Raw genomic sequence first — 17,703 nt, 5'->3', positions numbered from 1 at the left:
TGATTCTCGTCTGTCGAGAGACAAAGGAAATGGACTGAAGAAGGAAAATTAGGTCCAAAGAAATCAAAAATCAAAATATCTAAAGGCCACATTTTTTTTCAGTTCACTGATGGGTGCAAAACATCAACACACAAACTTGAAAATTGAATGATTTTAAAGGCATATTAACTCGATGAATATACACGCTAATTGCTTTACCAACAGCTGGAGACATGCTAAATTAAGTTCCCTGCAAAATATTGTGGTCTAGGACCCCTTCAATGTTGAGATATGTTAATTTTCATTTTGATCTGGATCGTCCTATTTATAGATTTGCCAACAGAGGTAGCGTTGACGCAAGGGAAATAACTCCGCGTCTTTGTTGACATCCTCACCTTTTCAGAGGCTAGAACAAGCTGTAATGCATGTATATGGTCCGCGCATTGCGACATATCGTCATTATATGGCCTTATGATGCATTTGACATCGATTGTGGGCAAACTACACTTTGTAAACACGGGAGCGCGTACATATGCCTTTAAGAAAACTGAATCTCGGTGAATCTTTTAACATTTTTGTTTGAATATGAAGGTTTTTAGTTTGTTTCGACTCGGATGACAAGTGTAGACAGATCAAAAAGGTTTAGATAAAAAAAAAGTAAATTGATGTAGTGGAATCTGTTTTGACATAATAATGTATATATATTTGTAGTTCCTTTCAAGATTAGTTTGTAAATGAATGTGTTGTATTACTGGCTCAGCTAATCAAAATAACCCATGTATGCATTGTTGTCATCTGTTGCGTTTTTTTTACACTTTTTGTGTTTCTCCTACTGGACCAATCTATATATTTTTATGATAAAAGTAACGACAAACCCAGCTTGGCTGCTATTGTGAATAATTGTTACAGACCCATTTTTCTCTTCACCTTTTTTTGCAACTTTAATTTGTTTTGACTAGCTTGTTTGCTTTGTTTTAAGTTTTCTTCATGGGTATTTCTGTTAATTTTGCAGCTTATTGGTTGACTTGTTTTGTGATTTGTCAGATAAGTTTTCTTTGTGTCTTGATTAACAAGTATGTGTAGCTCTGTGATCGAATAATGAAATGACTCGTTTACGTTTGTCTCATATTTTTATTTGTGTGTGTGTGTGTGTGTGTGTGTGTGTGTGTGTGTGTGTGTGTGTGTAAAAGAACATGTAAATGATGTTTTATAAGGCAAGCCAGTTTGTCTGTCGGATAAGGATACCAACTTAGCACAAAAAAAGTTGCATGATTTGTTTCAAAAGCATGATTTTACAGATTTAGCAAGTTATTCCGTTGTGTCTTGATGCAGTGTTAAATACACCATGTTCTTTTTCTGAACAGGATTTTTATCTTTGTAAAACCCATGTTCTGACAGGATGATTTTAGCTAAAAATGTATGCATACATAAAGCTAAAAATGTATGCATACATAAAGTGCCATTCATATTATTGAGCTCTAGTGAAACTGTTCGTAATACGGCAGCAGCTTCCCGCAGTGGGGCACTGCGGTTATGAAATTAAAGGCCCCTCCTGTTTTTGGAACCGCAGGAGCTTTCTAGTTTGCTGTTAGGTAGATTTTTGGTTCCTCTTTCCTGTCATGCTCTCTTTTTCTTCATGAATTCTTTTCTTTTTTCTGCCTTCTTGCTCATTCACCTGTATTTTTTCCAAAAATCTCTTCTCTTGCCGCTTGTCTCGCGATTCATGTATAGTTTAATCTGTTAGTGTTCTGATGTAAGTCCAGCAGTAGATAGGTTAAGCCTATTTTAACATACTGGAAACTGGTAATCTTCCAGTAGGTATTAATTTAGTTTTACTAAAGCCTGCTGGGACACAAGTAATGGGTTAGTGCATTTGTAAACAGGAATCGCTTGATAAGTGGCCCCCTTCATCCCCCCTTCCTCGTCCTGATATGGCTCTGCGTAGTCGGCTGGACGTTAAGCAACAAATAAACAAACAAACAAACGGCAGCAGCTGGAACTGGAAGGAAAATGGTGTACTGTTCTATTTTTTTCCGTCTGTTTTAGGTTACTCATTTCAGGTGAAAACAATGAAGTTACCTTAGAACACTGGTAAAAGATGGCTTTTAACTACCCCAAAGGCAGCGTTGTTTGAAATGTATTACATTTTTATCAGCATATATGTTATGAAACCCGTCGCGATATAACCTTCGTGGTTGAAAACGACGTTAAACACCAAATAAAGAAAGAAAGAAAGAATGTTATGAAAGGAGATCACGAAAAAGACAGAAACTAGTATTAATCATAATGAACAAGTACGGTAGTCAATACTAGCAGACTGTGGTAAATGCGTCATCTTTGGTTTGGCACGACTTTTGTAATGTGCCAAGGAACTGAACATTGTCTTTTCCTATTGTTGTTTTACATTATATAAATTCTGGTTTCATTGTAAAACATGTGTTGAAGTATAATTTTGCATAATTTTGTGAGTGCATAATTTAGTTAATTCTGTCAGCATTATACTTTTTTGAAGATGTTAGATAGTTCCTTTGAATAATTTTTGTCAATTGTGATCCAAAGTGTTTGTGTTCAGCGATTGCTAAATGCAGAGTTATTTCCCTTCCACACCTGGTGCTCAGACAGGGTCTTGTGTTTAACGGTCACAGGTGTTTCTGTGTGGTAATTGCTCGATGAAATGTTTGTGAAAAATATGGCTGAATTGCTAACATTATTACAGTGGTACCTGTGACGTGAGGACCCTCTGATGAGAGGACACCTCCAACAAGAGGACACCTTGAGCTATAGCTTTTTCTGGTAAATTTCACCAAAATATACATGTGAGAGAACACCCTCTTCTTCTTCTTCTTGGCGTTCGCAGAGGTTACACAATCAGTCCAGCACTGGTGATAAATGTTGTCGTTTTCTCCAACTCCTGTCGACTGCCGTATAGTTTGGTCTGCAAGGGAGTTGGTGACGGCCACACTTCTTTTCGTTCCTCATCTAGTAAGGGACATCGCTGTAAGAATAAGAATAAGAATAAGAATAAGAATACTTTATTATCTCATAGAGAAATTCAGGCGTGGTACATAACAATAGTACAAACAAGACATTGGTTTTACATAAAACATATAGCACTATATAACAGGGCAGAACACCCAAGATGTAGGGACACTTTCGGCCGGTCCAAAGGGTGTTCTTTCGACACAGATACCGCTTTAACCCGTTTGTCCTGAGAATAGCCAGGCAAACTTATGAAAATGTAGGCCTCTTACCCCTAGTCTGATTAGGTTTTACCCCCAACTAAATGGTTACTGATTTTGATATTGTAGAATTGAACAAGCATTGTTTATTTAACTTTTTGTTTTGAGTATTTTGTGTGCATAGCGATGTGTCACTTTGATAATTTCATTGTTTCCCTCTCCCTCTGCTAAAGCCGGCCATTGGGGAGTGTGAACATGTGTGATCTTGCCTATGTCCTGTTTCATAATTAGAAGAGCTATATGATGTTGATATCACACTCTTTTGTAATGAATATAGTCATAATGAGGTTTGAGTTTTCCATAGCCATAACACAAGAGCTGCGATGCTAAACGTGTGTAACACAGTTTCATCTATAATTAAAACACGAAAGGAGTCCCAGAGTGTTCCTGTTTCTCTTTGCATTTCTTTCTCTGGACCAGATTTTGATTTGTTTTCCCTGTAGCCATTATAGGAGTGTGTTATCATTTTGGGATCATTCTGATGCTAAATTTGTAAAGTGAAACTATTACCTCTGGGGATATTCAAATTATTCATGTCCCGCAGTGGGGCACTGCGGTTATGAAATTAAAGGCCCCTCCTGTTTTTGGAACCGCAGGAGCTTTCTAGTTTGCTGTTAGGTAGATTTTTGGTTCCTCTTTCCTGTCATGCTCTCTTTTTCTTCATGAATTCTTTTCTTTTTTCTGCCTTCTTGCTCATTCACCTGTATTTTTTCCAAAAAATCTCTTCTCTTGCCGCTTGTCTCGCGATTCATGTATAGTTTAATCTGTTAGTGTTCTGATGTAAGTCCAGCAGTAGATAGGTTAAGCCTATTTTAACATACTGGAAACTGGTAATCTTCCAGTAGGTATTAATTTAGTTTTACTAAAGCCTGCTGGGACACAAGTAATGGGTTAGTGCATTTGTAAACAGGAATCGCTTGACAAGTGGCCCCCTTCATCCCCCCCTTCCTCGTCCTGATATGGCTCTGCGTAGTCGGCTGGACGTTAAGCAACAAATAAACAAACAAACAAATATTATTCATGGGTCTTTCCAGTCAAATTGAACATTACATCAGCCATTGAACATTACATCAGCCCTTTTTCAACCATTAAATTGTATCAATTTGTCTCTGAACCAATTTTCATGTTCCTGAGATCGCCAAATGTACATTAGAGACTTACACAGCTGTTATGTTATCAGAAATTTGATTGATGTTTTACATGTGCCTTGTCTTGTGAATAAAATGTATGGGATGTAGTTAACAAATGTCTTTTTTTATGGCTGTATGGAAGTGATGGTGCATGTATGTAGCAGTTTAGAGCAATAAGTCTGAAATGTGTGTGTGTGTCTGTGTGTGTGAATGTGTGTGTATGTGTGAATTTATTTCTGTGTGTGTGTGTGTGTGTGACCTATTACAAGCGGGGAGGAAAAATGTTCTTCCCTGAGCAAAACTAACAACTAGTAGCAATATTCTGGGACTGGGTGGCCGAGTGGTAACGCACTTGCGCTCGGAAGCGAGAGGTTGCGTGTTCGACCCTGGGTCAGGCCGCAATTTTCTTCCCCCTTTCCTAACCTAGGTGGTGGGTTCAAGTGCTAGTCTTTCGGATGAGACGAAAAACAGAGGTCCCTTCGTGTACACTACATTGGGGTGTGCACGTTAAAGATCCCACGATTGACAAAAGGGTCTTTCCTGGCAAAATTGTATAGGCATAGCCATAGATAAAAATGTCCACCAAATACCCGTTTGACTTGGAATAAAGGCTGTGAAAGGTGAATGCTCGCCTAATAGGCTACTGAGCTTTACTGGCCGATGTGAATGCGTTATATATTGTGTGTAAAAAATGTCTGTTTGTCTGTCTGTCTGTAAAAAAATTCCATTTCAAACGGCAGAAATTAATATGTAAGCGCCTAGGGCTATATCTAGATTAGGCGCATAAAAATGATCAAAATAATAATAATAATAATAATTCTGAAATTGGCCAAAATGGAAAATAAGCACACAAACGACACTGGCATCTACAACTCAATGAACAATGAAAGAAATATACATCGAATGCATTGATTTTCAAACAAGGATGTGGCTAAAAATTAAGAAACACAACCAAAACATAAAATCCATATTATGCCATGTTCATAAATAAACTCTGTTTTCCAAATACAGGATTATCCTTATAACCTTTCTATGCCCCTCAAAACAAAAAAAACAAAAAACAAAATTATATTAAATAAGCGTGACACTGACACAAATAAAAAACAATAAAAACAATAACAACAAGCAGGGGCGGATCAGTTGCTTTGTAAGGGGGGGGGGCACTTTGAATCGAAAGTGAATGTGATGGGCGCGAAGCGCCCGAATTTGCTAGGGGGGTCCGGGGGCATGCCCCCCCGGAAAAAATTTTTGGCCCAAAGAAGCAAAATGGTGCCATCTGGTGCCATTTGAACTTAGAAATGGTCATAGAATCAGCTTTCCAATTTAAAAAAAAAAATTTCGGGGGCCCCCCCCCCTCGTCCGCCCCTGGTCAAGGGAAATAAAGAACAACAGAAAAACAGAATGCACAAACATGCAACAACAACCACCCACGTCTTAAATCAAAAGCAAAAAGAAGTGTTAAATGATGGGGATTTTTAATGAGGGTCGTGCCCTCAATCTAGCACCCACGCACTTGTATCCACGTCCTAACACCAATCGTTAAAAACGCATGACCGTGGTCAGACAGGGACAGATGGGGTTATGAATACCGCCGTGGTTTGTGCCTTCGATCGCTGGAGTGATTCAACAACTGAAACGAGCGTATTCAAGTGGTGGTTGCCCGCATATTATTTCCAACGAGATTTTGTAGAAACTGAACAGGTGCTTTGTCGTGCGAATACAAGACTGTTTGAAAATACCCCAAAACACCCAAGAAAACGTTAGTAACGATTAACAAGAAAGAATAACAACGCAGACACCTTCTTGTCCGTGTTTGATCTTTGGGGGAAACATTAGTAGCTTAACGAATATGAAAATATTATAAGTATTTTTGGAGAACGTACAATCTGACCATAAACATTTCGCGGGGACGGGCACGCCTTCACTGAACGCAGCGGAGTCTCTTTCACGCATGCGCAGTGGAAGCTGAGAAGCAGAAGACAACAGAACTGGGGGAAATGCTGCAACATCTCCATCGGACAGAGTAGCTGCGCTTCCAACGGACAATAATGGCAATTATCACGTTTGTTTTGCTTGCTGCTTCTGCAGGAGGTAAGTACATTATCACACATCGATTGTTTCTCTATTCTGCTTTCTTTGGGGCATTTATTCGCTCAGATGTGTTGTTTCAATGTTTGTTCCACTGGACAAAGTCATCATTGTCGCTTCAGAAAGTCGATACAGTGGTCGCCGCTTAATAAAACCGCGGTTAATAGAGCCAGCCGCTTATAAAAGCCGATTTCAGACGGTCCGGATTTATCACTATATCTTATGTATTAGAAAAAGCCGGTTAATAAAACCAACCCGCCGCTTATTAAAGCCAGTTTTCTCAGAGAAATCACGTAGTTTGTGACTAAAACTCACATTATCTTGTTCTGATGTGGAAGACGACCAACAAACAAACACTCATTAAATCGTTCTTCTCTGCCGAGTAATGATTCGTGACGGTGACAGTGAAATTATTGATGTACCGAAGTGATCAAAGTACACGTACATGTACATAATTAAAACAAAAGTTCAACATCCTTCGTGAAGTTTTGTTTAGATTCAAACAAGTGTAAATGACGAAAGAAAATGACTGAGTGACGTAAACAAAAGAGAAGATTTTATATTTTTTTCGAAAATGACGTATTCCTGGACCGCCGGTTAATAAATCCGCCGCTTATTAAAGCCATTTTTCGTCGGTCCAGAAGTGGCTTTATTAAGCGGCGACCACTGTACTGGCATGGCACAGGAACAACCATGTCGACAATCGCTGGACAGTTATCGCGTTCGGAACTGTGTTACGTCACGGCCGTTGCTAATTAATCTGTTAAGTGTCCGATTAGGGGAAGATGTTCATTCATGCTCTTCTACACAGAATCTCTTATTCAGTTTCCGTCGAGACCCTTCAACGCAGTTTGAGATTACTAGCTCAGGGATAGTTTACAGCAGGCCTGCGGCTGCTCTTGATGCAAGGTGCCGGAGCAAAGAGCTACCCGATAATGCTCGGGTACAATCTATCCTGCCTGACAGGCAGACAATGCCTGGAGAATGCATGCAGTCGCTTTAGCAGCAGCAACAGTAGGCAGCGACAGATCAACAGCACAGATTGTGTGGTTGCTGATTGGTTGGTGGCTACTGTTTTCGGGAGATAAAGCCTGCAGGAAAGGAAAAGGCAATAGATAGACTAACAGCAATGTAACATTGTACTATGGAACCCCGCTTTTACCCCTCTCCCCCGGGGACCCCATTTAATACCTACTTCTCTCTTTTCAAGATTCTGCTTTCTTAGGTTTGGTTTTTTTCCCCTGTGAACAAGCTCTGTAAAATCACCCCCATTTTAAGACTATATCTGACTTTTAGGACCTTCTTTTCTCAGACTTTTTTTGCAGTCTTAAAGGGGGGTTCCACTGTGACTGTTGACAAATAGAAGTGGATGGAAGCTAGCGTTTCCAGACCCACACTCTGAAAATGACAGGTTTCCCAAGAAGAAAATAAACGTACCACTGTGGATTTTGAAGAATTCATCTGTTCTGTATCTTAGGATTTTATTTTGTACTCAACTCATTTAGCTGAGTTAGCATGTCCATGTGAGACTTTATCATATGATTAAGAATTTATTGGAAGAACGATGTTGGAAAATGATGAATGAAAAAAAATTAGATTTAGAAGAAAAACCACTGCAGAACACAGCATGTACAGTTCTAGGAATACAATCACCGAAGATGTATACTACAGTGGAACCTCGCTTTTATGCCCTTCAACAAATCTGAGAAAATCAGGTCTTAAAGCCATATGTACTCGATGACTATACACGCTAATTGCTTTACCAACAGCTGGAGACATGCTAAATTAAGTTCCCTGCAAAATATTGTGGTCTAGGACCCCTTCAATGTTGAGATATATATGTTAATTTTCATTTTGATCTGGATCGTCCTATTTATAGATTTGCCAACAGAGGTAGCGTTGACGCAAGGGAAATAACTCCGCGTCTTTGTTTACATCCAAAGTTTTTGAGACTCTAAAACAAGCTGTAATGCATGTATATGGTCCGCGCATGGCGACATATCGTCATTACATGGTCTTATGGTGCGTTTGACATCGATTATGGGCAAACTACACTTTGTAAACACGGGAGCGCGTACATATGCCTTTAAAAAGGAGGGAGTCTTAAAATGGAGGTAAGTTTACAGAGGTTATGAACAGAAAATCAAGTCTTAAAAAGGAGGGAGTCTTAAAATGGAGGTAGATTTACAGAGGTTATGAACAGAAAATCAAGTCTTAAAAAGGAGAGAGTCTTGAAATGGAGGTAAATTAACAGAGGTTATAAACAGAAAATCAAGTCTTAAAAAGGAGGGAGTCTTGAAATGGAGGTAGATTTACAGAGGTTATAAACAGAAAATCAAGTCTTAAAAAGGAGGGAGTCTTAAAATGGATGTAGATTTACAGAGGTTATGAACAGAAAATCAAGTCTTAAAAAGGAGGGAGTCTTGAAATGGAGGTAAATTAACAGAGGTTATAAACAGAAAATCAGGTCTTAAAAAGGAGGGAGTCTTGAAATGGAGGTAGATTTACAGAGCTTATAAACAGAAAATCTGAAAAAGCAAGGTATAGAATGTACGTGGGTCTTAAAAAAAAAGTGTATTACTGTGTTCAGTTGACAACCTTGCAGCATCAATATTATTTTAAAGGCCTGTGTCGGTCTGTCTGACACTCACATTTGTGACCCTCCACCACGGAATGAGTCGCATGTCACCTTTGCATGATGTTCATATTTTTACATTTTCCTAAAGAGTTTTTTATGCTCTATCCAGTGGTGAAAACCGTTTTAGAAAAGAGCAAAAACTTGTTTTGTTGTTTGAGTTGTAAGCGTGTAACTAAGGTGACCCTCACACTGTTACCAGACACTCCCCGGACTTATATTAAGCCTAGCGCAGAACGCGCGAGGTGACATGCGACTCATTTCGTGGTGGAGGGTCACATTTTTGAGCACATATAACTCTGTTGGTTATCCACGGATTTGCCTGACATTTGGCATGACATATATGCCACTGTTGTGGTATATCTTTGTGAAAAGTACTATTATCTTGTTATTCAAGGTGGCATACAACAGTGAACTATACTATTTTTAAAGATTACATGAATTTGTAAGGCCTACAGTAAGTAAGCATGGCTATGATGGAAAGATAATACATGTAGTGCTAAATAAAATTATATGAGACTGAACGGATGTGTGTAATTATACATCTGAACATGCATGAACATCATGAATTTCTGAAAAATAAAACACACATTGTCACAATTATCCGGCACAACTCCAGTCAGAATAAAATTGAAGAAACAAATGCTTGGAGTTATAACGCTATCTTCTTTCAAATTACTGAGACATATATATATCTGGGCCTTGTGCACAGTGACAATGTCATCGCTTGAATACAAACCATAATCAGCAGGGCTTCCTTTTGTGGAGAGCCTGATTTTTTTTATTTATAATTGTCACTCATGGCAGCATCCAATAAAGATTGAGTTTTTGATGAACCTAGCTAATAGTAATGATTGTAGAGAAATACCGGTAAATGTTATTGTGCCCCAATCATGTGAGCTAGGCCAGCATTCCCACCTGAGAGGAAGTGCTGGGGGGGGGGGGGGGGGGCATCAAAACAGAGCAAGCTGACCCTAGTTTAGCATGCACTACAAACAACCTTTGTTTTCTTCTGTCTGTGTTAGTTTGGTTTTTACCTCTCATTCTCTGCAATTTGTTTTTAGCTTCAAGATTAAAAGGCATTGTGTGGATGGGGGGAATTGTGACAAGTGTTGATTTCTGTTGCATGACCTTTTAGAATGTAATCCATTTTTAAGCTGTTTCCTTGATTGAAGATTTCAGAATCAATGTTGCTTTGCTGTGTGAAAATGGACTGCTGCCAGCAGTTACTGGGAAGAAAAATGTGTGCCCTTCTCTCCAAGGTTATTTTCGGATGATTTCATGTCCTGTAGTTCTGTTAGAGAGATCAAATCAAATCAAATTTTATTTCATGAGGGTTGTGACATGAAAGCAAATAAACAAGTTTTTTTTCAACCAGCCCTCGCACGGAGAGGGACTACTCTAATCATATATATATACACGGACATTCGCATGGGGAAAAAGGGAGAAAACATAATCATAGGAATATGTACACAAGAATGGAAAATTTACACAACCACTATTCACTAACTGAGTCAAGTTAGATATGTGCAGTTGTGGAGAATTGTGGAGAGGGAGAGAGAGAGAGAGCTCAGAGAGAGAGAGAGAGAGCTGCACTTTATTTAAAAAGGATAAAGGTTTTATACTTGGCATAATCGACTAACCTGGCTTTTTGACATACTGTATAGACATTGCATACATGTAAAAGAGAGAGAGAGAGAGAGAGAGAGAGAGAGAGAGAGAGAGAGAGAGAGAGAGAGAAATTATGTATTGAGAGAGAGAGTGAGATATATAAACTTTTGAGAGAGAGAGAGATACAAAATTATAAATTGAGACAGATAGAGATATATATAAGAACTAGAATGAATACCCGCTTCGCCGGGTAGCCGGCTTCGCCGGGAAGAAGTACTTAGAGCAGTACGCCGGCTTCGTCGGGTCCGAACAATGGACCCGCCAAGCTTAGGTCCCTCCCAGATTCGTGGAATGGGAACAGTGGCCATAATGCCATTCCTGACCATATCGAGTCCCATCCCTGTCGACGAATGTAACCGTGCGAACTCTACTCAAACAGGACTGAGCAAGTTAGAGCTTATCTCTAAGCCCTTTTGAACTGTTATGGCTTCTCAAAGGAAGGCCAGTACATAAAATTACACAAAAGCCGCCAGACCACATCACAAACAGAACTGAACAATGCACAGGTGTTCCTCACATAGACACACACACACACACACACACACGACACACACAAACACAGAGAAGCCGTATCTATAGAGAGATAGATGACAGTGTATTTTTCGCGTGGCTATAAATTGATTCGACCTTTGCACTTTTACAGTGAGGATAATTTACGGGTCCAATTTACGTTCTGGACACTGCGGTGACCTTCTAAAAATAGTAACAGAACGCCGGGAATATCCGGGAATATCCGAAGATATAGTGCACCATACGAAGGAAGGGAGGTAAACGCTGAAAACATGGAGAAGATGAGAAGATAAGGAAGAGTTACTTATAATGGTGAAATGAACACAAAAACCAAATTCGGTTCAGCGCTGCGCGCTGAGAGCACGTGTTGAAATATCTCATCGATGATATTGTGTCCGGGGTGTAGCTGAATACGGTGTCCAAATTTGAAAAAGATCCACCGAGAACTTTGGCTTTGGTGTGTCGGTATGGGGGCCCGGGTAGCTGAGGTGGAACCAAAATAGCTGAGGTGGAACCAAAATCGGTTCAGCGCTGCGCGCTGAGAGCACGTATTGAAATATCTCATCGACCAGATTTTGTTTCGGGTGTATCTGAATATGGACACCAAATTTGAAGCAGATCCATCGAGAACTTTGGCCGTGCATCGCGAAGACACAGACAGACACACAGACACAAGTCGTATATATATATAGAGATATATGATTGAGAGATATATATTGAGAGATATATATTGAGAGATATATATTGAGAGAGAGAGGAGGGAGAGAGTGTGAGTGTGCCTGCATGCTGATTGTGTGAGGTGAAGTAATGCTGGCTTCCTCCCACCACAGTCACACTCTCAGCCAGTCACATACTGTGTCAATCATTTTCAGGAAACCACAAACCATTGTGCTACCGGGGTCACCCTTTACCGTGGCATAGACCTAAATATAGGTCCCTGACCGTGGTGATCAAAACTCACTCTGGAGTTCATTGGTGCCATGTGTTCTTACCTTTCTTATACAATAGCACACAGGTCTGTAGAGTAGAGAAGTTCATGTGTGAATGAAAAGTGACTTCCAGGGATGATTTTAGGTCACAGGGAGCATGTGGTACATTGTACTGATATGTTTGACAGTGAAAGCAGAAACATTGATCAACTTGAGCACCTAACACTTGAAGACATATGAGTAAAAAATCTGAGTGAAAAGTATCAGATAGAGTATGCTTATTTGTATGGAATGAAATGGGTTTAAGTATTTAATCTTTGGTTTACCATAGAAAGTCCAGTCATTGGGAAAAAAGTGAATGTTTCGGATGTGTGATGTGAGCTGTAGATGTGACAGCCCTCCCCTTGCCACCCAACCGACTTTGAGAGAGAGAGAGAGGGGTAGGCAGGAAGAGAGTGAGAGCGAGGGGAGGGCGAAAGAGCCTAGAGAGCGAGGGAGAGAGAGGGGGAGTGAGAGAGTGAAAGCGAGGGGAGGGCGAAAGAGCCTAGAGAGCGAGGGAGAGAGAGGGGGAGGGAGAGAGTGAGAGCGAGGGGAGGGGGATAGAGCCTAGAGAGCGAGGGAGAGGGAGGGGGAGAGGGAGGGAGGGAGAGAAAGCGATCGGGAGGGAGAGAGAGAGCAACAAAGCTAACATCTTAAAAGAAAAAGAGTCCCACCCCCCCAAAAAAAATAGTAATGGCAGAAAAGAAAAAATAAGTTATTTGTCACGTTCCTGGAAGTGCATCTTGTAACACACACACAAACACAGCACACGCACACGAACACACACACCGACAAGCACACACACAATTACACACACACACACATTACCCATCGCATTGTGTGTGCCAAGAATAGAGTGACATTTTCCCTATGCGTAGAAAACCCCTCTCGACTAGTTTGCTTTCGACCCTAAATCACCCTTTGGAGAAAAAAGCTATTACAGCCTAATGCCATAAACAAGGAGCTTATTCTTAGCAAGCTAGTAACCAGAAACACAGTGCTCGCAATGTGCTTGCTGCAATGGCTTTTTACGACATTGTACGTGGTCCCAGACTGAAAATATATGCCACGACCTGCTCCGGTTTGCGGATAAAACCGAAAGTTTTCTTCTTCAGAGTTTGTGCTGGTTGTAATTGTTGTTGAACATTATTTTGTGTGACTTTAAAAAAAAAAGAGAGAGAGAGAGAGAGAGAGAGAGAGAGATTTTGTGTGTGTGTGTGTGTTGACAGTTTATTAGAGAGAGAGAGTGAGTGTGTGTGTTGACGGTTTATTAGGAAGTTATACATTACTGAGAAATCTGGGAAGCAAGAGTTAGATGGGGTCACAGACTAATGTTCCGTTTGACAGGAGCCAACATCGGATACACAAATAGTCCTCCGAAAACACCTACACCATTGATGAAGACTCACCAAAAAGAACATTCCCGCCGTCTCGCCAAAAGTCCAGCCGTGATGGACAGAGTATTTGACCTGTCCTGTATGTCTCACCCCCACCAGTGGCCGGGCTGTCAGCGTGGACCACGAGTGGCCGTCACTTAATTAGCATTGATTGGACGGAGCCTGTCGGCCCTTCAGTCCACACCAAACGTCTCCGTTATGCCTCGATCCCATTGATCCCGTGTTTTGTGCGCCACGACACAGTCCACCGTCGTCTTCCGGCTGAGATTCCGAAGTTCTCTAAGGCCGAATAGAAGTTGTGTGTGTGTGTGTGTGTGTGTGTGTGAGGGGGGGGGGGGGGGGGGTCTTCGTGGCGAATTTTCTCTTTCGGTTGAGTATTGGGGGATTCACCGGGCCTTTGATTTCCCCCACACATCCCTGGTAATGTGGCCGAGATTCCGCACATGAGCTTGTATCAAAGCGCTGGTCGATTGAAGTATCCTACTCCTGTATCATTACTGTAGCGTTAGTACTACGCAGTGTATAGTAGTAGTAACACTGCAGTAAGGATACAGGAGTAATAATAATAATCAACCGGCGCTTTGATACTGTGACAAGCTCCTGTGAGATTCCGGTTGCTTCTTCGTACACAATTTCCTCAGTCTTTGGGCTACGTGGTCTGAGTTTCGGACTTCTGTGTAGTTTTCTCTACACCGTCTAGTCGATTTCTGTCAACTGAATTTTAGCTGTTTTGAGCAAAGGCTAGATAGGAATAATCGTGGCACGGATATCACCTAAAGGCTAGATAGGAATAATCGTGGCACGGATATCACCTAAAGGCTAGATAGGAATAATCGTGGCACAGATATCACAAAGGTGATAGGAATAATCGTGGCACGGATATCAGATAGGAATAATCGTGGCACGGATATCACAAAGGCTAGATAGGAATAATCGTGGCACGGATATCAGATAGGAATAATCGTGGCACGGATATCAGATAGGAATAATCGTGGCACGGATATCAGATAGGAATAATCGTGGCACGGATATCACAAAGGCTAGATAGGAATAATCGTGGCACGGATATCACCTAAAGGCTAGATAGGAATAATCGTGGCACGGATATCACCTAAAGGCTAGATAGGAATAATCGTGGCACGGATATCACCTAAAGGCTAGATAGGAATAATCGTGGCACGGATATCACCTAAAGGCTAGATGGGAATAATCGTGGCACGGCTTTGTGCCCGATCTGAGGGAGGATCGAGATGGGGGATGAGGGGATGTAGAGAGGTAATCTTCTGAATAACACTTCTTTTTTTTATAGACATAGTTTGGGAATGTGTGTGTGTGAGTCCAATGAAAAAACGGTATCCCTGGTCGTCCTTCCTGGGGGATTTCAACGTCTTCCTACATCACACTGTCTTCGGGGGGGGGGGGGGGGGTGGTAGAGGGGAGGGGGATATGAAGGCAGAGACTTCATCCTTCTACAATTTTCGTTTCTTATAATTATGGTCGATGCATTTAAATCCGGCGTTCTTTACGTGGACCTTGCATTTTTGATCTCGGATCATCTTCCGGTAAAGGTTTTAATCCCCATCTAAGCTGAGAATCTCTGGGATAGGATGGGGGTAGGGGCGAGGAGGAGGAAACCGGAGGGTGAAGACTTTGGACGTAAATTGTTTTTTGGCTGGCGCGGACACAGTATTTGACGTGGTCGCTGATTCTGTCGACTTAAGCGCTCTCTTCATCTTCTGGCAGTAATTGCTCGCGCTTCCTGCCTTTAGGGTTTCCTTGGAGGATTAGAATCTGGAGAAACTGAAGCGAGGGATGGACGATTGACACAGCGCTGCCAGGGGAGACAAGTCTCGGGGATCTAATCACTCGGCATTGTTCTTCGCTGTCTTGGTCAGTATTGTCCAATTATTGAGTTAGTGGTTGACCCCGGGGCCCGAGTCTGTGGTCACTTCTCATGCATTGAGTGCAGTCACTTTCTGATCCCGTGAGTCGGGAAGACTTGGAATCGGTCGGACGAAGTAGAAGCAGGGACAATAAAAAGGCGATGGTATATCTGCGATGCTACGAGTCAGTACATTTGTTGAAAGCGTCTTTGACTCTGCCGGTGAGGTATCTGGTCGTCTACCGGCAGAGACTGATTTTGCTTGTGGAACCTCGTTGGTGTCGTAACTGGAACACTGGGAGGCTTTTAGTCGCGGGCAAACTCTTAAGTCAGTGACAGATTCGGAATGCGTGAGAGAATCAGAGCGGAGGGCCTATGCAGAGACATATTCCTGCCGGAGTGCTTGCTATACTCATTTTGGCCATCACGGCGGAACCTTTTCTTTGTACCCGCTGAGACAATATTCCTGCCAGAGTGCTTGCTACAGTCAGACTCTGCTTGGCCATCGCAGCGGAACCTTTTCTTTGTACCCGCTGAGACATCCGGTCATCTTCCGGCACAGACAGCAGCTTCCTTCTCATCTGGAAGGGCTGGAAGTGGGAGACGCTGTTTCATAGCAGTGGCCAGGAGCTCTCCATTTCTTCAAGACAGTCCTTCCCGTGTGAGCACTTGGACTCGCTCTCTCCATAGACCAAATAGCCTGGACCGCCAACTCGTCACGTGACCCTTCGAGGTTACGACGCCGCCTTTCAGGGGCGCTTAGCGTCCGGTTTGAAAGGCCAGCGATTCGAAGACAGTGAAAAGAAAGCACGCTCCAGTTATTTGTGACAATGGGAAGTGACAATGAACTGGATTTTCCAAAACTCCAAACTAAACTTAACAAAACTCATCGAAAAACATGTTCCATAATTATGCACTTTTGCTGAGTTTATTTTAGCATTTTCAGAACTTACCTCGGCAACTTCGTCCATGTTTACAATCGACACCGGATATCACGTCCCCCTGATTTCTGAAAGGCTTGTAAGCGTAGGTTCCTAAATGCGAGAGGCCGCTACCTCGTAATAGAGAGAAAGAGCGGAGAGAGAGCCAGTTGGCTGTCCAGGATAAATGGTCTCTGCTCTCTGACATCTGGATCAGACCATCCCTACACTGGGTCACAAACCAAAAGTCAACAGCCGGTGCAGAGTGGGATATCTTTGTAATGAATTGAATAGCTAGTCGAACACTGCTGGCCTGTGGTGAAATGAATTGAATAGCTAGTCGAACACTGCTGGCCTGTGGTGAAATGAATTGAATAGCTAGTCGAACACTGCTGGCCTGTGGTGAAATGAATTGAATAGCTAGTCGAACACTGCTGGCCTGTGGTGAAATGAATTGAATAGCTAGTCGAACACTGCTGGCCTGTGGTGAAATGGATTGAATAGCTAGTCGAACACTGCTGGCCTGTGGTGAAATGAATTGAATAGCTAGTCGAACACTGCTGGCCTGTGGTGAAATGAATTGAATAGCTAGTCGAACACTGCTGGCCTGTGGTGAAATGAATTGAATAGCTAGTCGAACACTGCTGGCCTGTGGTGAAATGAATTGAATAGCTAGTCGCACACTGCTGGCCTGTGGTGAAATGAATTGAATAGCTAGTCGCACACTGCTGGCCTGTGGTGAAATGAATTGAATAGCTAGTCGCACACTGCTGGCCTGTGGTGAAATGAATTGAATAGCTAGTCGCACACTGCTGGCCTGTGGTGAAATGAATTGAATAGCTAGTCGAACACTGCTGGCCTGTGGTGAAATGAATTGAATAGCTAGTCGAACACTGCTGGCCTGTGGTGAAATGAATTGAATAGCTAGTCGCACACTGCTGGCCTGTGGTGAAATGAATTGAATAGCTAGTCGCACACTGCTGGCCTGTGGTGAAATGAATTGAATAGCTAGTCGCACACTGCTGGCCTGTGGTGAAATGAATTGAATAGCTAGTCGCACACTGCTGGCCTGTGGTGAAATGAATTGAATAGCTAGTCGCACACTGCTGGCCTGTGGTGAAATGAATTGAATAGCTAGTCGCACACTGCTGGCCTGTGGTGAAATGAATTGAATAGCTAGTCGAACACTGCTGGCCTGTGGTGAAATGAATTGAATAGCTAGTCGAACACTGCTGGCCTGTGGTGAAATGAATTGAATAGCTAATCGAACACTGCTGGCCTGTG

At 42.0% G+C, this 17,703-nt stretch overlaps 1 protein-coding gene across 2 annotated transcripts in view; it reads left to right on the top strand.

Moving 5' to 3' along the window:
- The first annotated feature begins 6,289 nt into the window (after positions 1 to 6,289).
- Positions 6,290 to 17,703, top strand: part of LOC138974169 (fibroblast growth factor receptor 3-like) — a 105,757-nt gene continuing 94,343 nt past the window's right edge. For both annotated transcript variants that reach the window (XM_070346872.1, XM_070346871.1), the window contains exon 1: positions 6,290 to 6,439. In XM_070346872.1, the coding sequence (XP_070202973.1) occupies positions 6,397 to 6,439 (43 nt within the window). In that variant the 5' untranslated portion in view covers positions 6,290 to 6,396. The remainder of the gene's footprint in view (positions 6,440 to 17,703) is intronic.

Source organism: Littorina saxatilis, linkage group LG8 (genome assembly GCF_037325665.1).
Source record: "Littorina saxatilis isolate snail1 linkage group LG8, US_GU_Lsax_2.0, whole genome shotgun sequence".
NCBI classification, from domain to species: Eukaryota; Metazoa; Mollusca; class Gastropoda; order Littorinimorpha; family Littorinidae; genus Littorina; species Littorina saxatilis.
Note: the sequence above shows the minus strand (reverse complement) of the source record. Positions and strands in the feature narration are given on the sequence as shown.